The sequence below is a fragment of the Salminus brasiliensis genome, chromosome 4 (assembly GCF_030463535.1).
Source record: "Salminus brasiliensis chromosome 4, fSalBra1.hap2, whole genome shotgun sequence".
NCBI lineage: Eukaryota > Metazoa > Chordata > Actinopteri > Characiformes > Bryconidae > Salminus > Salminus brasiliensis.
In genome coordinates this window covers 39,328,027-39,351,263 of record NC_132881.1, presented here as the reverse complement: position 1 = coordinate 39,351,263, position 23,237 = coordinate 39,328,027, and the positions used below count along the sequence as shown (strand labels likewise).

Genomic DNA, 23,237 nt, shown 5'->3' with positions numbered 1-23,237 from the left:
ATTAATATCTGTACAACTGCCTTTCCCACGGCCCTTTCCAAGTCAAGTCAAGTCAAGTTAGGTGGGTTTTATTGTCATTTCAACTACATGCAGAGTACACAGAGAAATGAAACAACGTTCCTCCAGAACCATGGTGCAACATGGGGCAGTGGTGGCTCAGCGGTTAGAGCGCCAGGATATTGATAACAGGGTTGTGGGTTCGATTCCCGGGCTCGGCAAGCTGCCACTGTTGGGCCCTTGAGCAAGGCCCTTTACCCTCTCTGCTCCCTGGGCGCTGGAGTTGGCTGCCCACCGCTCTGGGTGTGTGTGTGTACTCACTGCCCCTAACACATGTGTGTGTGTGTGTGTGTGTGTGTGTGTGTGTGTGTGTGTGTGTGTGTGTTCACTACCAGATGGGTTAAATGCGGAGGACACATTTCACTGTACAGTGACAAATACGTGCACCTTTAAACACTGCCATTCATATTCTCCATTCCCTTAGCTTGCTATTGCTATATGAGATAGTCTAGGATGGCTCTTGTACATATTTCAGTCCCATCCATGTCTGAGGGCTACACACCCTGACGAGAGCATTTCCCAGATCTGCATGTCAAGTCAAGTCAAGTCAGATTTATTTGTATAGCACTTTTTACAACTGTTGTAGTCACAAAGCAGCTTTACATAATTAGTACTTAATAAAGGACAGAGACAGAGAAGAAAGAAGGAATAACATGAAGGGTCAAAGACCCCCGTGAGCAAGCCAACGGCGACAGTGGCAAGGAAAAACTCCCTCAGAGCTGGAGGAAGAAACCTTGGGAGGAACCAAGACTCACAAGGGGGACCCGACCCATCCTCCTCTGGCCAGACTATTTTAAACATTAATGATAAAAATTAAGATTATAGATAAGATAAGATAGTCCTTTATTAGTCCCGCAGTGGGGAAATTCACAGTGTAACAGCAGAAAGGGATAGCAGGACACTCATTTACAAAAATTGAGATAAATAATTTACACTATACCAAAGCAGATACAACAGAAATTTGATAGTGGTGATATTAATAGTGTCAGACAGGCACGAGTCCATCATGTGGACGCTGTAGAAGTGCAGGAGCTGCAGGTTCACACAGAGCTCAGGTCTTCAGCCTTGTTTTGACTAAAAGGAGAACACAGGCCACGTGACTCGAGCCGGCCAATCCGCGCTCGCGCTGCTGCTGCTGCTGCTCCTCTCCGTGCGGGCAGGAGCTCGGCGGAGTTGCTGGACTTTGGGGACTTGTTTTAAAACGCGTGTGAAGTTTACACGGATTTGGAAACTTGTCCAAAGTCGGACCCGGTGCTGCGTGGGACCCTTTTCGGGTGCGGGGGGGGGAACTTTCTGCTGTCGTATTTCGCGTGTCGGAGGTCTCGATACTAATGTTAAGCGGCCGGTGGAAGTTCGTTAGAGAGCGGCGAGCGGCGAGCGGCTAACGCTAACGATGGTCGTAGCACGACGTGGCTAAAGCTGAACTTCTGAGCTGCTTCGTTGAGCAAACGTTGTGAACGTTGTGAACACTGGAGACGACGGTGCGGCGACGGTGGTGGCTTTGGGAAAGTGAGCCGCTTTATTATTATACCACTTTCTCCGAGTGTGTTTACCCGGCTGGTTGGGCTAAATTGGAGCGCACTCGGGCAGGTAGGCGATAGGCTGCACCTGTAGCCTCGTTGTTGCTGGAGGCTAACCAGCTATAAGTGTGGCCTGTTCTAACGGAGGCGTGCTGTAGCTTCAGACTTTAGAGAAAATGTCGGTAAAAGTTGGTCGTGCTTTATTAGCTACCTCGTTGTGAGTAGATTAATGACTGGAAATCCGCTTAATTTGGGGGTTTTGAAGAGGGGCAGGAAGCTAGCTCGCGCTGCTCTCACTGAGCGCAATCTCACACAGGCTCACGATGAGTAACCACAACCCCATCGGACCAGAGCCACTTTCCACCCACGACTGAGCAAAGAAGCAGAGCTGAACTTCTTCCTGTAGATAGAAATTGCATGTAAGGGCATGGCACCTGCTACGCCTGCTACTTTTCCTCAAAATTCTCACTTGAAGAGAGACACTGATCAGTAAGAGATTTAATACTACCTGTGAAGCTAAATGTGAGGTATGTATTCCTACAGCTACTACTAATACTGCTCTTGAAGTATTGATGGTTTACCCAGTCAGTGTTTTCTTTTTTTTTTCTTTTTAGTGATGTGACCCCTTTATTAAAATGTCTAGATGGATAGATGGGTCACCTTGTTGGTCCTGGAGGGGATGGGACACATCACAGCAGCATAAACACAATAAAACCTTTCTAATGTACAGAGATATAAATAAGATGGGATGTAATAATAAGTGCAGGGAGTGGGAATGTGTCTGTACACTGTACAATGTGCACTACGACATGTGCAAAATGTGTTGACCCCTCGTACTGCATGCAGTAATAAGACGTGTGAGATGAATGCATGCGTTCAACGTGGAGGCAGTGGTGGCTCAGTGGTTAGAGCGCCGGGCTATCGATAACAGGGTTGTGGGTTCGATTCCCGGGCTTGATGCCCTTCAGCGGACCCCCCTCTGCTCCCCGGGCGCTGGAGTTGGCTGCCCACTGCTCTGGGTGTGTGTGTACTCACTGCCCCTAGTTCACTAGTGTGTGTGAGTGTGTTTAGTACCACAGATGGGTTAAATGCGGAGGACACATTTCGCTGTGCAGTGTACACTGATATGTGCACCTTTTCCTTTTTACCTTTTAAGCCAAAGTGGTAGTGTCTGTTGATTTGAGCAGATGCATGAGCTAGAGTTACATAGTGCATAGTGATAAGAGGAGAGCCCACCTGAGATGTATAAATGCATTAGACAGTTGGCAGTGCATTACTTGGGTGCCATTGTCCGAGTAACTCAATACATGTACTTGTGCTTTGCTTCAACTCCAGCGCATCTTATGGTGCTCCAGCTGGCCCCGAGCCATGGATGTTCCCCAGGCCGTTTCCCAGAGCGGTGAGGGGTGCCGAGCGGAGCCTCCTGGGCGCCTGTGGCACCCCCATTCTGCACCAGTGTGCACCCGCTCCCGGTCGCTTTGGACTGCAGCGTACGATTACGAGGCCAGCGGTGAAGATGAGCTGAGCCTGCGGCGTGGCGATGTTGTGGAGGTGCTCTCCAAGGACGCAGCTGTGTCAGGGGATGAAGGCTGGTGGACTGGCAAGCTCAATCACCGCGTGGGCATATTCCCTTCCAACTATGTCACCTACCAACCGACCGTTTACCGACGCGAGGCTGTGCCCGCTTCCCCTGTGCAAATCCCCTTCAGTGAGCTGGAGCTGCAGGAGATCATCGGTGTTGGAGGCTTTGGTAAGGTGTACAGGGGCACCTGGAAGGAGCAGGAGGTGGCTGTCAAGGCAGCCCGCCAGGACCCCGACGAAGACATCATGGCTACAGCAGAGAGCGTGAAGCAGGAAGCCAAGCTCTTCTCCATGCTGCAGCACCCCAACATCATCAAACTTGAAGGCGTGTGTTTGGAGGAGCCTAACCTCTGCCTAGTGATGGAGTACGCTCGAGGAGGCACCCTCAACCGGGCCCTTGCTGGCAGGAGGATACCGCCTCACATTCTGGTCAACTGGGCCGTGCAGATCGCCAGAGGCATGCTGTACCTTCATGAAGACGCAGTGGTGCCTATTATCCACAGAGACCTGAAGTCCAGCAATAGTAAGCAAAATATTACACACCACAAGCCCTCATGTGTCAAGTTTAACCTGAGGGTCCTTATCTCTTCCCACAGTTTCTGGTTTTGTCTTCAGCTATCGCTCACTCGCACAGAGTTTCACACTGGTATTTCCTTTCACGATTAAAACGTTAATCATTAATTCCAAGTCTCGTTTTCAAGTCCTCTTACTAAAGTAACTTTACCCATGTGCCCGTGTCTGTGTTTCCGGAGGGGAGGGTAAATTACATACAGGTGAATTCCATATTGCAGTTTTATTGCATATAGTAAATGTGGCTTTGTATAACATGCAAATTGGCACACTCTTGCTGTGAAACATCAAACAACATTGTGAAACGTTGACTTACAACATTTTGATTAAAGTTATTTGCTGTCCTCCATCCACACCTCCATACAGAGAAAACTTCTTTGAAGCATCTGAGATTTAGATGCTCATAACACACAAATAACACTGTTGGAGGCATCATTTGCATAGTCAAGCCTTCTGTGATGCTGCAAAGGTCAGCTGCAAAAATAGTCATAATTGGCACCAGAAATTATATAGACTTTAGGGTTTTTTTCCATAGGCATGGAAGAAGTTGTTTTATACTTCCTTTTGGATCTGAAGCGCTCTCTACAAATGCAGTAGGTTGTGTACACTTTTTGAAAACAGCTAGTCCTACTGTAGAAGTATGTCAGTATCTGTGAGTTTTTTGCAGAGGAATTGGCTACAAGGGTGTCTTCTGATTGTTGAGGTATAATTTAGCCCTATACAGTAGGGCTGCACAATATAGGGGACTAACCGTGCAATATTTTGTGATTCTTCGATATTAGAAAATACCAGGTTTCACCAGATTTCTGTGATGATAATAATGCCCTATATGTATTGATTGGAGTGAAATTGGACAGATATAAACAAATATAATAAATCTTCAAATGAATATGAGTGTATATAAATAAGTGGTATTGGACAGCTATAATCTGCCTCTGGTAGATATATCATGGAAAATTAGAACAATGAGTTTTCTTTTTGTATTAAAAGAAGTTGCATAGTGTGATTTAATTTGCCTTAAATTGTTCATGCACACTTTGTGATGGCGATGCTGAAAATATATATTTTGCAGCTCCACTGTAGAGTAGCAACAACTTGGGTTTAACAGTAGTACACAGATTGTTTTCAGTAGTAGACTGAATTTTTGTTGTAATGAATGACAACCAAGGACTGACCATACCTAAACTTAACCTAGGCACTTTTTTAACTTCACAGTGGCTGTTTCTGAAGGCAATCTCCAGCTGGTGTGTGTGTTTGTGTTGCTGGTTAGAGTTTCTTGTTGGTTGGTTCCAGTCTTAAGAGGATGTGAAATGATGTAAGAGTTTGAACAGCTGGCCCCTCTGAAATGATGCCCTTATACTGGCAAACTACTGTCAGAAACTGAATTGACTATACCATCTCAAACTGAAAGTCAATTATAATAATGTATCAAAGCCGACTGCTACATATTGTGCACTACAAATGTGTTTTTGGTGTCTGGGAATCCTCAAATCACAGCAGTGCTGTTTTCAAAGTAGTAGGGAAAAACTGAAAGCAGACAGATGGCGTCTCCCAACTTCACCAACCATTTTTATCCCGCCTTTAAAGAACTTTAAATATTTATATGTGATTTGTCTTGTGTGCTGCCTTCATTTTAATGATTGCTACATTGGTTTTAATTTGGAATAGCTTTACATACTGGTGTTACTCCAACCCTGCACAGAAAGTATGCCTTTCTGTGTTTGTACTTTGGCATCTCTTTCCTTTACCTAGAAAGTTACATTCTCATGAACCTATCAGAAAGGGTTGGGTATATGTCTCTCAGAATTATCATTGGTGTTTTACTGTAGTCTGAAGGTTACCTCTGTTATCAGAACCTAGTTGTGGCATTAGTGTCTGTAACCTTATCCATTAGGACTTTTTCTGCTAAGTGAATGAGGCAAAAAGATATGAGTGACTATGAATAACTTCATTTTACACCATGCAACCACGTGTTTATAAACAGCTGGAATTGTTTGAGTCCCGATTTGTAGTTGGGTTGCATCTAAGCTTATTAGCATGCATTGTTACTAGCTTGCTAACGGCTTACAACTTTCCAGATTAGTGCTTGTGAAATCTGGTTCCATATTAAGCTCATCATTCTTTATGCACAGGCTACCACATATTCTCTGTACTGTTTGTACTGTGATGATTCAGGGTGAATACCAGACTGTTAAATCTGTGGTTTAGTATAGGATCCCCAAAATGTTGACTGAATTTTAAATGTAATTTTAAATGTTGTGCAATGAATCCAAGGCTTAAAGTGGCAATTTTCCTGTCAGGACAATGAAGATTATCTTATGGTACCCTTTGGGAAGCAAGCCATGCATCACTACATGTTAATGCCTGCAGCCTACAGTGTGATTCATCAGACGTTTCAGTGTTGTTTTGTAAACTTTGAGAAATATGAACACCCACATGGCCAGTTGGAAGTCTGATACTTACTGAGACTGTTTTGGACATAATTTGTTGGTCTTTTCTGTCACGGTTTGATGTTAAGTATACTGAAGGCAGAAACATCAGCATGTTGGGTAAATTTTCTGAGCTATCTTCTCAGAAATGGTGTACTGTGAGTTTCAGTGCTCCTGTTGCTGTAGACTAATAATGTGGTTCAATAGGCTGCTAATGTTTTACCTCTAGAAATGGAAGGTAAAAGTTGATTTAACTGCTTTATTTTGAGGTATTAGAAAAGAATGTTGTATTTACTACAAATACTCCTTGAATAGCACTCTTTGGACGTAGTTAAGTTTGCTTGGGCTCATGAGGTAATTCTCTCTTACAGGAGCTCCGCTGTGACATTTGTTTTGGGATATTAAAAATATTTTATATTCCATTTTTTGAAACTTTTAAAGTGATCTGATCTTTATTTCATTGTTTTCCAAGGCAGAGGTCTCCTTGTGTTTCTCCTTTGGTTTTTGGCTGCTGCTATGAACAACATTTTAATCTTTAGATTATAAACAGATTCTCAAAAATGGAAATTTGAAGAAATATGAATCTGACAATGAAATCAGATTTTCTTTGAAATTTTGCTTCACCCCAAACCGAAATAAGAGATAGAATCTCTGACTGTTTGCATGTGATCATTTATTCATGTAATACAAATTTTATTGCCCTCTGGATGAGAGGATGTTATCACTGAGGAGATAAACGAATCTAATCCAAGTAGGGCTAATTGTGTTTGTTTTGAGCAATTACACTCACTGTCCTCACAGTCTCGAAAGCTGTATTTAACAACCTTACAATGCTAAGACCATATGTAAGCTTGATGCAAGTGATCTAATGATGCAAGTGATAAAATATTTGAATTGTGGTACCTTTTTGTACATTATTGTAGTAATATTGTATCTACTACAGAACTTTTAATATAACTTTTGTTACTTTGCTCGCAGTGCACCCCCATGTTCCCATGTAGCATCTACTCTTATCACAAGTTTGTTTTTCCCTCCACAGAATTGTGACAAACACTGGAAGCTTGCTGACCTTAATTGAAAAGTTGTGTGTGTTTGCTTAGGGCTGCACTCAGGACACCACCCACTGTGTGCCAGGCCTTTTCTGTCAGTCTGTGCTTTCAGCTCGGTTCGTAAGGAGAACCCCACTGAATGAGGCAGCTCACAGGTCATTCAGCTGTGGTATTATTGAGCAGGTTGAAGGTGAAAGATACATTGTTAGACAGGCACAAATAGCATTGTCTAATGGCTAGACCTACCACTCTTAAAACTTCACGTTGGGAGAAACGACAGAGAACAGCTTTTTAAACCAGCAGTTTGTTTTGTGGCCGAACATGAAGATCGATGATTATCTGTAAAGCATAGTGAAAAGTCAGTGAAATAGTGTTTGTGTGCGCTAATCTTTTAATACCTCACTCGAAGGAATGTCGCTAATGAGGGGGCAAAAGCTTAACACAAGTTTGTACAATGGAGTGGTCAAGCACTGGTTGCTAGGTGACTGCCGTCACAAGAATGCCCCGACTCCTCAGCCTGAAAGGCTTATTTTCCATTATATTTAATCTCCTCAATGGCAGCTGCTTTCTCTCCGAGATGGGGAGCTTCCTCTGATTGGAGGCGTATGTAATGCAGGACTGTAGCCAGCAGTTGTAGTGAAACCTGGCCCTGTGCCAAGCCTAGCAGCGCACATTAATATTTAGTTTCGGGCACATGAAATGAAAGTTTCAGGAATCTCAGGAATGTGTGCTCTCAAGAAGGCCCGTAACTCTGGGAAATGAAGAACAATGACTTCTTTGAAGCTCCGGGCGGAAGTGACGTAGTGAGTGTACGAGTGAAAGTGATTACTTTTCTGAAATACAAAGGTGATCTTTTACGTAGTTCATTAGTTCTATAACCATCTGAACCTGTTTATGATGATCTGGGTTATTAGTTGTTGTTGGTGGTGGTGGTGATGGGCCTAGAGAAAGGCCTTATATATTACTGAAACCTTACATGTTACGGAGAATTTAAGTTGTAATTTCAGTATTGATAAGATCTTGGTTGTTTATCCTTAATGACAAGAACTGAAAATTGGCTTCCAAAGTGTTACAAAGAGTTCAATTGTAAGCAGCTCCAAAGTGGGTGGGGGTTGTTTTTGTTTGTTTGTTTGTTTGTTTGTTTGTTTTTACATAGTTGCATACAAGCTAATTTGCATAAGTGAATGGCCAGTCAAATATACTTCCTTCCAGAGTTTCCAAAACCTTCTCTTATTTCATATGTGTTTTATAAGCCCTAACATCAGCCCCAGTGAAACTGTAAACCTGTGCACGTGCCACCCACTTTTGAAAAAGGTTGTTACCTCAAGCAGTCTCGATGCTGTTAAGAAACACTGTTGCTAACTCAGACTGGCCAAACCCGTTTGAAATGGAATCCAAAGAAGTTTTTCTTAAAATGAAGAGTTTTTAGACATCCCATGGGCTACTGTGTGTCTGTGTGTGTGTATGCGCATTGGATATATGTAATGGACGGTAAAATGCAATATGATAATAGTAGGTGGCAAAACATAAACGCAACAATTAAAGCATTTGACAAAGGAACATCTCTGCTTACTGAGATGGTGTATAAAATGTACAGTGCTGCTGGAAACCCTTCTCCATTTTCACAGATTTCCACATGCCTTTGAGATGAGATCAGATCTTCATCAGAAGTCCTGATATTAGATAAAGAGAACCCAAATTAAAGAAATGATGTAAGAACATTTTAACTCAGATGTTGAGCTTCCTAGCATGAACTGCTCTTTTCAGGCCTGTTCTACAACATTTCTGTATGGTTAAGGTCTGGACTTTTTCTTGGCCATTTTAAAATGTTGAAACCATATCTTTGTAGGCTTACCTGTGAGCTTCAGATTACAGAGGGGTACTCTGACAATGGCAAACCGTCTTGCACCCGAGGGAGCAAAGCCTAAGCTTAACAGTTGGGATGAGGTTCTTGTGGTGGAATGCAGTATTCGGCTTTTACAGAACACAGCACTTTTTATTTAAACCCAAAAGTTTTATTTTTGATTCCTCTGTTTTCATACCTTCTTCTACTCTTGATTTATCCATGTTTGTCCTTACAATCTTTCCATGCACACCATTCTTCTGTGTTTGCCTGATTGTAAGCTCATGAACTTTGACTTTGCTCAGTGCAACGGGTGCCTGTAGGTCCTTAGATGTTACCCTGGGCTTCCCTGTGACTTCCACTATTGTTATTTGTGGTGCCATTGGGAGTGGTGGTGGGTGGGGGGGTTGGTAGATGACCACTTGTTGAAAGAGAAAGAGGTGTTGAATTTCCTTCATTTGTATATAGAGACCAGACTCTTTTGAATTAGTTTTGTAATTAGTTTTTTTAGCCTAGTGAGATTTCATGAGGAATCTTCTTTATTTGAGGCATGGTTTACTTCCATGAACCTGTGGTGAACAGTAGACCTCTGTGGTGAAGACCCAGATCTATGTTGTTAAAACAAGAGGGGGGCTGCTAAACTCACATCTGATTGCAATCCAGTTTTGAACTCCTGGCTTTTAATCATTCATTTAAATTAACAAAAAATTACACATACAGCTATATATGAAAAATATAAGGGTTCTAGTGACACTGTTTTTTTGTGACTTTGATGGATTCTAAAATATGGAAAATAGTTAGTTCTGCAACTATTTTTTTTCCCACATTTGATACATTAGTTTATTGTTTACAGACTTTTGCCAGTTATTTCACTATGTATTGTTGGTGTCACAAAACCCCCTTTTTTCTTTTTTCTTTTTTTTTTTTTTTTGATGTTTCTTTTTGACGTAATTTGGTTCTGGCAGTTGTTCTTCATATTTTGATTATGGAGATATGTGTTTGTGTTTTGTCTACCCTGGTAGATATTCATTTAACATAACAGAGATATGCACAGCCATGTGAGTTTTGACCCTCAATTAAAACTCAAAGTGCCTGAATGAAATTGGTTGGTTGGTTTGTTTCACATGTCTCTAGTTAACAGATACTAAGTCAAAACCTATTTTTGAATTTCTGTAGTTGTGGTGAAACTTTCTTAAAGTGACCTTTAACTATATTAATGTTTCTGTAGAATATGTTGAATGACTCTGCTTTTTTTCTTTCAACAGTTTTATTACTTGAAAAAATTGAAAACAATGACATTGGTAGGAAGACACTGAAGATCACTGACTTTGGCCTCGCCAGGGAGTGGCACAAGACGACCAAAATGAGTGCTGCTGGAACTTATTCTTGGATGGCTCCTGAGGTTATCAAGTCCTCCCTGTTTTCCAAAGGCAGCGATGTGTGGAGGTAAGGATGAGCTTACATAATGTTAGACTGTCATGTTGCATACAGAGTCATACAGGCACAAGAACAAATATTTGAGATTGTGTGACCATTTTGCATAAATCAGTATGTTTTGGCTTCTTTCTAGTTATGGGGTTCTTCTCTGGGAATTGCTGACTGGAGAAGTGCCCTATCGTGGTATTGATGGTTTGGCAGTTGCCTATGGAGTAGCTGTCAACAAATTAACACTTCCCATCCCATCTACATGTCCTGAACCTTTTGCCAAGCTAATGGAAGGTAAGGTTATTTTTGGTCAGAGCACAGCAACCTAACATCTCCAGCAATTTGAAACAATAGCTGAATGATGTGTGATTGTTGGGTGACATGCAGATGCAGAATGTACTCACCCTGTTCACACTGATTCATTGAAATGTGATAAGTGTTACAATTTGCCATATTCACAGTATAAACACATAATAAATGTCATAAATGAACTGGCATAACTGTAGGGTGGATAGTATGATATTTTAATAAACTTAGAACAAAAACTAAGGTAACTTGTGTTTAGTTGATTATTTCTTTTTGTAAGAATGCTTCTTGGCAAACAGTTTTATATCGTTGGAAAGCCTGTTAATGTCCCTTTTACATTGTGCCATATTTTTAAGGAATATGCATTTGTGGGATGAGCAGTAGAGCTAAGTATATGTGGGTTGCGCCCATGAAAAAATGGCCAAATCTTTAATTGCTTTTGCCTAAAGAACACTACCAGGCTGTATGTTTTTTTTAGAAGTGAGGTGTTGGAATTGAGTTTTTTTTAGCTCCATTTTAACACTACATTGGCCCACCTCTATAATACGAGTAACATTGTAAGTCGCTCTATATAAGAGCGTCAGCTAAATGCCGGAAATGTAAATGTAAATTATGTCCTTATGTTAAAGTAAACTGACCTTGACCAGAATAATGTGTGAAGGAGATCTGGTGTTTGCAAAGTTGTTGTTTGGTTTGTTTATGGCCAGCAATGCTAGTTTGCGCAAAACCATGTCCTGGATAGGTTGAGAACCACAGGTTCAAAGAAGCTTACAGGAGAAAATCAATAATGGTTTTAAAGCTCAATCTGCAGTAATTAAATGTGTCAACTTGTAGAATGCTGGGAGCAGGATCCCCACATCCGGCCAACATTCGCCGCAATCCTGGAGCAGTTGACTGCCATAGAAGAGGCTGTGATGGCCACCATGCCGCAGGACTCTTTCCACTCAATGCAGGAGGACTGGAGGGTCGAGATTCAGGAGATGTTTGATGAGCTGCGAACTAAAGAGAAGGTCAGGACTCAGTCAAACACATCTTCATTCTCACAGAGAATCGTTGAGGTGACCAAGGGTGTTTTCACATGTAGTTCAAACAGCTCTATTAAGGTTTTAGGTCAGTACCCACCAAGTACTGAATGATTAAGGCTCCATGTACCGTAAGCCTTGATGTTGTTTAACCATTAAAGAAAGCGGACCAGGGCCACTTTTTTTACCCCACAGGGCTGGAGTAATTAAGACCACAAAACCGGCAACAAACAAACCATATTGAGACAACCTTCCAGAGGAGCTCTGGGTTTGGTCCTTTCGTGTGTTCACATAAGCAAAAGTAACCCTCGCTGAGCAGTCTTGGGCCACTTGTTTAAACTGTCCAATAATCTCAGTCTAATCTAATTTAGTAGCCATCATGTTACAAGTCAGGCGACTCTTCAGTGCTTGAATCTTTTTTTGAATTTTTTTCATTTCAGTTTAGCAACAATTTTACCCCAGATAACCTATTTTATAGATGTTTACATGCTATATATGCATTTGCATGTATATCAAGTAAAAATGGCTTTGAGTAGCTTTGTCTAGACTTCATTTTCGAAAAAACAAAGAGAATTTGATTTCAGTTTGGCCTGTTTCATTTGAATTGTCATTTGAATTGTCTTCACCAGTAGCAACCCTTTAAACTTATTTGTACTCCTTTAGGAGCTGCGTTCTCGTGAAGAGGAGTTGACGCGGGCGGCACTGCAGCAGAAGTCCCATGAGGAGCTCCTGAAGAGGAGGGAGCAGCAGTTGGCAGAGAGGGAGATCAACGTGCTTGAGCGCGAGCTCAACATCCTCATTTTTCAGCTCAACAAGGACAAGCCTAATGTCAAGAAGCGGAAGGGCAAGTTCAAGCGCAGTCGCCTCAAACTGAAGGATGGCAACCGCATCAGCTTGCCCTCAGGTTGGTTGGCTGAGTTACATTTTCTCTGTCCATTGTGCTGCACTTGTACAATATGCGTGGTATGTGCAACAGTGTAGGATGGAACACTGTAGACAAATATTGAAGTGCAGGATGGTAGTAGTGAAGTGCAGTATGCATAATGCCATACAGTAGTACATAGTCTGTTACACTAACCATATACACATGTCCAAAAAAAGTTAATGTGTGTGTATTTGTGTTGCAGATTTCCAGCATAAGATCACAGTGCAGGCTTCACCTTCCATGGAGAAGAGAAGGAGCCTGAATAGCAACAGTTCCAGCCCCCCCAGCAGTCCTACCCTCATCCCCCGCCTTCGTGCCATCCAGTGTACGTAGGCTTTGTGCTCTTGCTGATCTTGCATCTCAGAGTTACTTTGCTTTTTGACTTTTTTTGAGAATGTTTTACTGCCATAAGCACTTATTCTTTTAAGAAGCATTAAGATTAAATGCCACAGAACAAACATTACTGGACATTGTACCTATTGTGCAATAATAAATAAATAAAAATGCCCTCTTACAATAATGGCCCACGCAGAGGTTTTTCAAACCAGGTGTGGTGTGGCATCCACTTACCGCCATATTCTCTCAAAATATTACCGCAGTATTGCTGGAGGCGGGAAGTGGAGTAGATGGGTCCACATTAATGTGGCTTCTGTAGCATCACAACCTGTCTAAGCAATCAAATACCAATTCCGGGTTGCTCACAGGGTAAGAAACAAAGTGGACACAGTGATTTTAAATCAGTCATTTCATAAATGTAAAAACGTCAGTCTGACAACTGCAAATGTTAAACTGCTCTGAATCAGGAAAGAGAAGCTTGTTAGCCTTAGGTATCATCAAATCATTTTTTGCAACCTTGTTCTTTCCCTTCAGTGAGCTGTCGCAGTGACTCTAGCCAAAGAGACAGTATATATGTGTATCATCAAGAGGTGGATATCACAAGCGAGTGTAAACCCCGCACAGGGCGAAGAGGCAAGGACGCTGTGAACCTATGGGTCTTCTACTCATGTTTCCCCATCACAAGGGCTTGGCTTTGCTTCTTTGTGTACTATCATTAATTCCTTTTGTCCAGTATTTATGTTAACATTTTTAACATCATCCAAACTCTGACTCATTTACAGTGTGCTTCATCTGCAGCGGGTATGATGAGAAGTCTGGGTTGACCTCTACATGACACTGTCTTGCTTTTTCTAATCAGCTCCACATTCTGTTCAGTTGCTTCAGTCAATGGGCTGTTCCAATAGTACTTGCGTTTACAGACCGTTGCTGACTTTCTTCTTCCATAAGTATTGGGACAGTGTATTTGTATGGGATGGTGAATTTCTTTATACAACAACTGACTGGCTGAAATCCATAAGCTTCTGCTCTTTCATTTTCAGTGTCAGTGATCATAAACCAGCATGGCTGGCCAAATTAAAAGGATCACTTTATACTACTAAACTGTCCAAGTACTTATGGAACACCTTGGTCAAGGTTGAGTCAATAAGTGAGAAAATGTTTTGCATACTTTTGTTTTGCTTGTTTTCAGCTTCGTTCACTCTGTCTATACTGATGAGGATGGTGGAGGTTGCATTAAATTGTCATTTCCGAAATGCTTTTCTTGCTGTGGTGTAACGGGCTGTTGCTGTTTTTAATCTAGAGCTGCGTGGAAGATATTTGCCACTTTAACAGACATTCTAATTAGTGAAAAATATTCTCTGTTGTCCACTGCAGTAACGCTGGATGAGAGTAACCGAACATGGGGCAGGAGCACAATTTATAAGCCTGAGGAGTTTGAAGACGCAAAGAAGGGTATAAAGAAGAAGGTTCGCACATGGGGACCAAGCTCCATTCAGAACAAGGAGAGAGGAACCTGTGCTGAAAGGTTCACCAGTGTTTCCTTGATTTTTATTGCAGTTTATAAAAAAATGTTAGCCAGAGCTCATTTGAAGACGTTTCAGTTCAGAACTTCATAATTTCCTCAACATTTAACAGTTGTAATTGACCTTTTTTTTTTTTTTTTTTTACGTTATCACTTGGCTTTTAGAGTTCGACCCCTCTCAGATGGAAGCAATCCTTGGTCTACTAGTCTGATAAAGTCCCAGAAATCTGTTCCCCTGGCTGCATTATTTGCCGAGCAGGGTAAGTGAAGAACACAAGCTAAATAACTGTTGAGCACCCATTGTATTTTCTCATATCTGTAATGAAGACTCTTTTCTGATCTTATTTAGGAATGGGTAAAGATGAAATGAGCTCCTCTGACGGTTCAGACAACAAACCAAAGCAACTCAAGTTCCCTAATCAGGTCTATATTGATCTACCTCTGTGGAAGGATGAGCAGGGTGAAGGGTCGGGGTCTGGTGCAGGGGGTGGTGGTGCAGAAAGCCAGGAGGATCAAACCACATCCACTAGCTCTGCCAGCACCACCCCTCAGCACACTCCCACCAACAGCCTGAAGCGCTCAAGTGGCCGCCGCCGCACTGACTCTGTTCTATATGGCTGTGCCTCCATCCTGGCCTCTGTTGCTCTGGGCTTCGACCTAAGAGAAGTTCACAAGGCTGCAGCCAGCGAGGAGCCAGAGCCACGAGAGGAGAAGAAAAAACGTGAGGGACTCTTCCAGCGGGCCACACGCTTCCGCCGCAGCACAAGCCCCCCCAGCGGCCGCTCACGAAAGGACGATGCTTCAGCAGCGCCCGTCAACCTGCTGGCCATGTCCTCCATCTTGGAGTGCAACTCCACAAAGTGTCTCCTCCAGTCGGACTCTGAAGGGCCTGAACACAGCCCGGTGAAAGAGTCCCTGCCGGATGGCTCCAGCTTACATCAAGTTGGCCAGGCATCATCCCTAGGTGAAAGTGGCAGGACCCTATGCAGGGAAGATGGTCCTGAACCAGATCACCACCCTGCCCCTGTCTCCCGGCTTAGGAGGAAGAAATCAAGCCCTGCTGTCTGTCACAACAGTGAGTAATGTAGGGTTGTCTCCTTTTTTTGTTCCCAGTCCCCTTCTTCATGATTTAATAGGTTCTGACCATAAAAATGTGTTCTGAGTGGGGGTGGAGTGAAAATCTGGACGATCAGGGTCTTCCTGAGGATTGGTTTAAGAACCACTGCTTTAAAGGATTCCTTTTCTACATTGTTTTGTATTTTGTTTTGTCTTTGAGCTCTACTTGTGACATTATTGGTGTATTTACCAATGTTTTATCCCTTAAACAGGCTCTTTATTTTTATTTATATATATATACAGTGAGTCCAAGAAGTATTTGATCCCTTGCTGATTTTCTTCGTTGGCCCACTAATAAAGACATGATCATTCTATACTTTTAATGGTAGATGTATTCTTACATGGAGAGACAGAATATTAAAAAGAAAATCCAGAAAATAAATCTAAGGAATATATATTAATTGATTTGTATTTCATGGAGTGAAATAAGTATTTGATCCCTTAGTATTCATTAGCAGTTCTGGCTTTTACAGACCAGTTAGACACTCCCAATCAACTTGTTACCTGACCTGAAGCCACCTGTTCTCACTAATCACTTGTGTGAAAAACACCTGTCCACAGAATCAGACAGATCACACAGATTTCAAGTCTCCAACATGGGTAAAACCAAAGAGCTGTCACAGGACCTCAGAGTCAGAATTGTTGACCTTCACAAAGCTGGAATGGGCTACAAAAAGATTAGTAAGGTGTTGGATGTGAAAGTAACAACTATTGGTGCAATTATCAGAAAGTTTAAAGAGTATAACATGACAATCAACAGACCTCGGCCCGGTGCTCCAAAGAAGATTTCGCCTCGTGGGGTGGCAATGATGCTGAGAACAGTCAGAAATCGTCCTGCAACCACTCGGCAGGAGTTAGCAAATGACCTGAAGGCAGCTGGGACCACAGTTTGCAAGGAAACAATTGGCAACACTTTGCGCAACAATGGATTCACATCCTGCAGTGCCCGAAAGGTACCCCTGCTGAAGAGAGCACATGTGGAGGCGCGCCTCAAGTATGCCAATGATCATTTGAAAGATGAACCAAGTTATTGGGAGAAGGTTTTGTGGTCAGACGAGACCAAAATTGAACTTTTTGGCCTCAACTCCACCCGCCATGTGTGGAGGAAGAAAAATGCTGCCTATGACCCCAAGAACACTGTGCCCACCGTCAAGCATGGAGGTGGAAGCATAATGTTTTGGGGGTGTTTCTCTGCCAAGGGTACAGGGCTACTTCACCGCATCACTGGGAAGATGGATGGAGCCATGTACCGCACAATCCTGAGGGACAACCTCCTCCCCTCTGCCAGGGATCTGAAAATGGGCCGTGGTTGGGTCTTCCAACATGATAACGACCCTAAACATACAGCAAAGGCAACAAAGGATTGGCTCAAGAAAAATCACATTAAGGTCATGGAGTGGCCCAGCCAGTCGCCAGACCTCAATCCGATCGAAAATCTATGGAGGGAGCTGAAGGTCAGAGTTGCCAAGCGACAGCCCACCAACCTTCATGATTTAGAGAGGATCTGCAAAGAAGAGTGGGCCAAAATTCCCCCTGGTGTGTGTGCTAAACTTGTGGTTAACTACAACAAACGTCTCACCGCTGTGCTTGCAAACAAAGGCTTTGCCACTAAGTATTGAGTGTGTTTGGCAAGAGGGATCAAATACTTATTTTCCTCATTGAAATACAAATTAATTAAAATATATTCTTTAAAATTATATTCTGGATTTTTGTCTTGATATTCTGTCTCTCCATGTTAGAATATATCTACCATTAAAAGTGCAGAAGGATAGTGTCTTTATTAGTGGGCAAACAAAGAAAATCAGCAAGGGATCAAATACTTCTTGGACTCACTGTATATATATATATATATATATATATATATATATATATATAGTCTGCTTTATCTGCTTAAAAGGCCAGAGCTCGCGGAACAGGCAAACACAAGCACATGCATACTCAGTTGGTGTGCATCGGCTGTTTCCGTTTGTTGATATGCTGCATTTCATGTTTGATGTTCAGGCACTTGGCCATGACTTCCAACAGGCTTTTCCCCACATGTAGCCACGCATCTACTGAAACTCAGGGTCTTTGATTCCACTGTTTGTTTGGGGTTTTTTTTGCTAAGATATGCCCATTTAGTGGTTTTTGGCCATCTTATGAAGACCCCATGTAAATTAAATCTTGTCTGAATAAGTCTTCAAACATACAAGTCATTATTTTATTATTCCCCATTTTTTTAGTCATAAAGACCTGTTTTAATCAGTGGTGTTTAACCAGTGTGCCAGAGTTATTTTTCAGTACTGCAAACATTGTGTTTTGTGTGATTATTGGGTTTGTTTTAGAATGTTTGGTCTGGCCTTAAGACTGGTATGTAAATGGCTACCCTGTCTTGTGCCTTATGCATAGAGTGGTCTAGACTAAAACACCTCTTCTTCAAAGTCCAAGGCTGGGACCTCTTAAATGGTGAAAATGTGACTCACTGCTGCAGGTTGTGGATAATTGCTGTTTGTTTTACCTATGACAGTGCTGTAGGTGTGGGTGCTGCTTTATATAGCCATTACCATTTTTTTTTTTTTTTTTACTTTCTTTATACTATTAGTCCTTCAGAATGGACTGGTATGTGAGCTTGTGGTTCTGTTCAGTTGATCAGTTGCTAATCTGCTCTGTCTCAACAGCTGGAAACGGTAGCTCTGTGGCCAACCTTGCTGTTGAACCCCCTGCAGCCTCCTCCTCCCAGAGGAAGAAGCATAATCAAGAGACCAGCCAGGAGAAGCACGTCCCACCAGAATCAGTGTCCAGACCTAGACCTCTCTCTCTAAGAGGTAAACCTCACTCTTGGGGACTTCTGAGGAGCCGTAACAAGAGCTACTCTCTTGGGCACTACTCTGGAGAGAAGAGTGCCCAGAACCTAGGGATTGTGCTCTCTTCTGAGGTCAAAGTTGGCTGCTCACTGCTGGACATGGATACAGAGGGTCAGAAACGGGATTGCACTGTTCCCCTGTGTCGAATTCAGAGTACCCCAGGTCGTCCCTCTGTCTTTGAACTGGAAAAGGAGTTTTTGTCCTGAAATATGCTGCCTCTCCTCTTGGAGCTTGAACCATGTTTTGACTTGACAAGAGTTTCCATTTTTCAGGATTCACTGAACACCATGGCTTTTTCTCCTGATATTAAGCTATTGCTGCTGGAGTTATCATGTTTATTTATATTCAGTTTATTTTGTTAAATAATTTAATATGAGAGGACATAGAAAGAGAATGATCAACATTCCATTTTACTGAAGAATTGCCAGTGTGTAGCCTGTTTGTTTTTACACTACCACTTGACCTGTGCACATTCCATATGAAGGGGCAAGATCTCTGCATATGATGGTACTACTGCTGTTAGGTTTTGTAAGCATTGATTTATTGTTTTTTGTATTAGACACATGATCAAGTTGCATATTCCTTGTTTGACCTGGATAATCCTGGAGATTAGACTTATTCTAAATTTAAAAAGTATTGAAATTGATCATTAGAATGCCACTGCTCTTATCAAATTCTCTCAGTTTCCCCGTTCTCAGCTTGTTGTGTACCAGGGCATTGCGTTATAGCAGGACTATGGTGTGGAAGGTATAGAAATTTACCCTAGTGAGCCAGCACAAATAGGCAAATTAGGACTAGTTCCCTGAGGAAGTTAAAAGAGTCATATGACTGCAAAGGGACAGATTGACTTCCCCTGCTTGACTGGTCATTTTCTCCTTTTCTGTTGTGAATTTCCAGCAATTAATGACACCTTTTTTCCATAATGTTTTCTTCAGAAGCGTTTATCTGGTCTAGTGTGATTGGAATAGCATTAGTTAATCATTGCACAGTCAGTATTACGATAATCAACGTGGCTCTATCAGATGTTTGATGGAAGTGGTCTCACTGCCTTCCCCCAGGTGACCTTTCCTTGATTTCACCACACCTGGAATTTCTGGTTAAGTGCCTGGTTAAACTCCTAGTTTACAAAAAGACACAACCTTAAGCGCTCTAGCTCTACCTCGTGATGGCACAGTTGCATTAAAAAAAGGTACCACTGGTATTTTTTTTTAGTATATGCCAGATTATCCACAGAGCATATACAGCTAAAGGAGTGAACTAAAAAACAAAAAATGTATTTTATATATAAGAGCATTGTTCCATGCCCCTGTTATATCCTGTTAGACTGCAGATTTTATGACCAATCTCTGTTTAGTTAAACAAATCTGAAATAACTGACAGGATAACATTGCCTGAAAAGTGTGTAATGTATTCATAGGAATGATCATAGTTGTGGTAATTACATATCCTGCCCCAATTCCCATTGGATTTTAAATGAAGTATCTTCATTGCATATACTCTAGTATTCAGTGTAGAGTAATAATTGTTAATGTGCCATTTTGTTTTTTTTTTGCCATTAGTGGCCCATTGTGTCTTATTGAATAGATTTTATGACTTTGAGCTACTGGCTGACTTAAGAATGAACTGATTTGCTGAGCATTAATCTCGAAACAAGTTTTGGATACACCTTTCAACATGGTTTCAGATCATCTCGTCCTTATTTACATATAAAACTTCCACTTATTCCTTAATTGTTTTTTGGCTTTCGCTTCTCTGAATCTGATCTATTGTTTGTAATGGAAACACTCGAAAGTTACTTTCGACACATCCTTATTTATTGCCCTCAAGCAGTTTGAGGTCATAACTAGGTTTAATCTCAAAGTTCTGTTGTACCAGTGCCTGGACTGCCATTTGTAGCGTTGCCTGAAAATTATACCATATTGGAGTATGATTGTGGTAGAGAGATGCACATTTAAGATTAAGGTGCTTTTTGGAATCGGGTGCAAAATAATGGTCTTAGACAAGTAGTAGTCTTAGAACTACAAAGCCATTATCACAACAACTGTTGACAAAATGACAGTCATGTAGTCAGTTTTTTATTATTGTTATTAATTTTTTGAGTGCTGAAGATGCACTTGGTGGCGTTTTTGATTCCTATTTGCTTCCATTGTTCTCATCTCAGACTCCAAGTCTTGGGCTATAGTCCAGAAGGACTTTGGTAATCATCTGTTCCTTCCCTCTTTTGTATGTCAGGTCGCCTTGACTGAATCGGAATCTTTTAGAATTCTGATAATCACTATCAGAGCATATGTACACCAATCAGCCATAACATTTTAAAAAGCAAACATTTGATTTTCTGGTTACAGTGGTAACCATTAAGAAGCAAGTGGTGGCGGTCAGTTCTTAAAGTTGATGTGTTAAGGTAGGAAAAATTAGAATCTTTGAATCACTTTGTGGTGGCTAGACAACTGGGTCAGAACATCTAATCGGCAGGTCTTGTTGGGTGTTCCCGGCATGCAGTGGTCAGAAACTGCTAAAAAGACAACCAACTAGTGACGGGGTCATGAGTGATCTAGGCTCTTTCATGTAATCCATGGAGGCTCCACCTTACAACTTGCAGGACTTAAAGGAGCTTTTGTCAGCATAAGGGGGGCTTGCGCAATATTAGGCAAGATGTTTTAATGTTATGGTTGATCTGTGTATATATTAAGAGTGTCATGCAAAAATTCAGGCACCTGTTACTGTGAGGAGCGAAGTAAAAGATGACCTGTACATTTTCTTTTATTATTTTTTTTCATTATTATTATTTTTAATATGACAGTTTTAAGAAAAATCACTGTTTTTATCTTACAGACAAACTGCACATGTTTGGGCACCCTGCATGGTCTGTACTTTAGTAGCAGCTAAGAGTCTTTGACTTCCTGCTTGGGAGGTTTTTCGTTCCTTGGCCGCTGTTCATTTACCGCTGTTCTGACATGACAACCTTCAGCTTATTCCTCTAGAAACAGTTAATTGTGGAACTTGGTGTGTTTATAGTTATCTTGCTGTAGAAGATGCTTTAAAGGTTTTCATGTGGTACCTCTGCCACAAAGGTTATATTTGTACACTTGTCACTGCACAGTAGAAAAGCGCACCACTGCTCTGGAGTCTACTAAATCTACTAAGTCAAAGAGGGACTTAGGCAAAACTCCTTTAAGCAGTTTTATCTGAAAGGTTTCATTTTCTTCCAGACCTTAACATGACTTCCACCGTTCCTGTTTGCTGCTATTTTTTAAATTATATTACGAATACAGGTCTTCTCCTGCTTTGTGGGCATCAGTTATTTTAAATTTACATTGCTTTGTTCCTTTGTACAAAACAAATGTAATCCACTAATCTTACCTAAAATGCTAATGAGAATGTTCACATTTAATTTTATGCCTTTTGAAGATCAGTTCATCATATGATTAATTGTTCCCAGTAACAGAATCCTGACCATGCCCAAACTTTTGCAAATATATATATACACACACACGCAAATGCATACAATGATTGGCAGCAGGTGAATGTGTTCAGTCCAGTCAAGGTATAGAACAGAGCTTTCCTCAGAAACAAAGTATAGTGTCACTTTAATGAGAGTTATTTTAGGACTCTCAAGTGGAAAAGGATTGTAATTGCTGCAGTTACCTCACTTATTTTCAAAGGTCTACAGTTTGGGCAGGTTGGCCAATGGACCTACCTCCTGAGCTTGTTGAACTTGTCCGGTTGGGTCACATTGTCGAAACATCCCGACTTAACTGCACATTGGATGTGGTGATCTTGGTGTCTTTTTATGTAGCACTGTGATTGATTTTGATTTATATTTTTCTTTCTTCAAATGACCATTTGTGTTTGATGGGCTGATATGTTTTTATGTGAAATTGATGCTATGGTTATTTTAAGGTGTTATATAGACAGGACTGGCGTAGTGCTGGGTTAGCCTGGGACTGCTGTTGCACACTTGATTTCCATGTTTCCATGAACAAAAGACTGTAGATGCATTGTGGTTTGTATGATGTCAATACAGTCATTATTACTAAAATGAAGTGACGGTACAATGGAGTGTCTGGAGTGAGACAGGTAGATACTGTATTTTTCAAGCACAGTCACATTACTGTATAGATTTACATGCTGTCTTATCTGGACATTCTCTATTTGAAAGGACCCTGAAATACATAAATGAACTGAACCTTTTACTGGATTTGGGGACCAAATGACAAATTTTCACCAAAGTTGAACTTGCTGTTTTGAAGAGGCACAACCAGCAGTTTGGTTTGTGAAACGTATTTTAAAAAGTAAATACATCATTTTTACATAATACACATGTTCTTGACTTTTTGCATTTTAGATTCTTTCAGTGTCTGTCTGACCCACATGACCAAATCACTGTTAAATACTGTTTCTCTGATGGTGGGTTGCTGGTGCTCTTTAACAGCTATTTGCACCCATAACGGTTAATGGGTTGATCCCAGAGTCATGATCACCATTATATTGTACGCAAATGATCAATAAATCCTTCATTCCTTATTTGATCTTTTTCTTGTACATTAACCACTATTTTTTTCCCCTTGATTGCTTACTATTCCAAGATATCCTAACTATTATTTGCTTGTCTGTCACCTCATAAGGATTGCCTTTGTGTGTGCACCTTGAAAGGGCAGTATTTTTCAAAATATGACCAGATGATTATTGACCA

General features: G+C 41.5%; 1 protein-coding gene across 2 annotated transcripts; it reads left to right on the top strand.

The window, feature by feature from the left end:
* Nucleotides 1-1,221: 1,221 nt before the first annotated feature.
* Nucleotides 1,222-23,068, top strand: map3k21 (mitogen-activated protein kinase kinase kinase 21). Of its 2 annotated transcripts, XM_072678419.1 has the most exons (12): nucleotides 1,222-2,104; nucleotides 2,913-3,681; nucleotides 10,315-10,495; nucleotides 10,620-10,768; nucleotides 11,615-11,790; nucleotides 12,466-12,706; nucleotides 12,930-13,052; nucleotides 13,598-13,696; nucleotides 14,438-14,588; nucleotides 14,751-14,845; nucleotides 14,935-15,660; nucleotides 18,359-23,068. In XM_072678419.1, exons 2-12 carry the CDS (start codon nucleotides 2,946-2,948, stop codon nucleotides 18,748-18,750), a joined length of 3,069 nt encoding a protein of 1,022 aa, XP_072534520.1. In that variant the 5' UTR covers nucleotides 1,222-2,104; nucleotides 2,913-2,945; the 3' UTR covers nucleotides 18,751-23,068. The 2 variants fall into 2 exon arrangements, with proteins under 2 accessions (XP_072534520.1, XP_072534521.1); XM_072678420.1 differs by lacking the exon at nucleotides 13,598-13,696.
* Nucleotides 23,069-23,237: the final 169 nt, after the last annotated feature.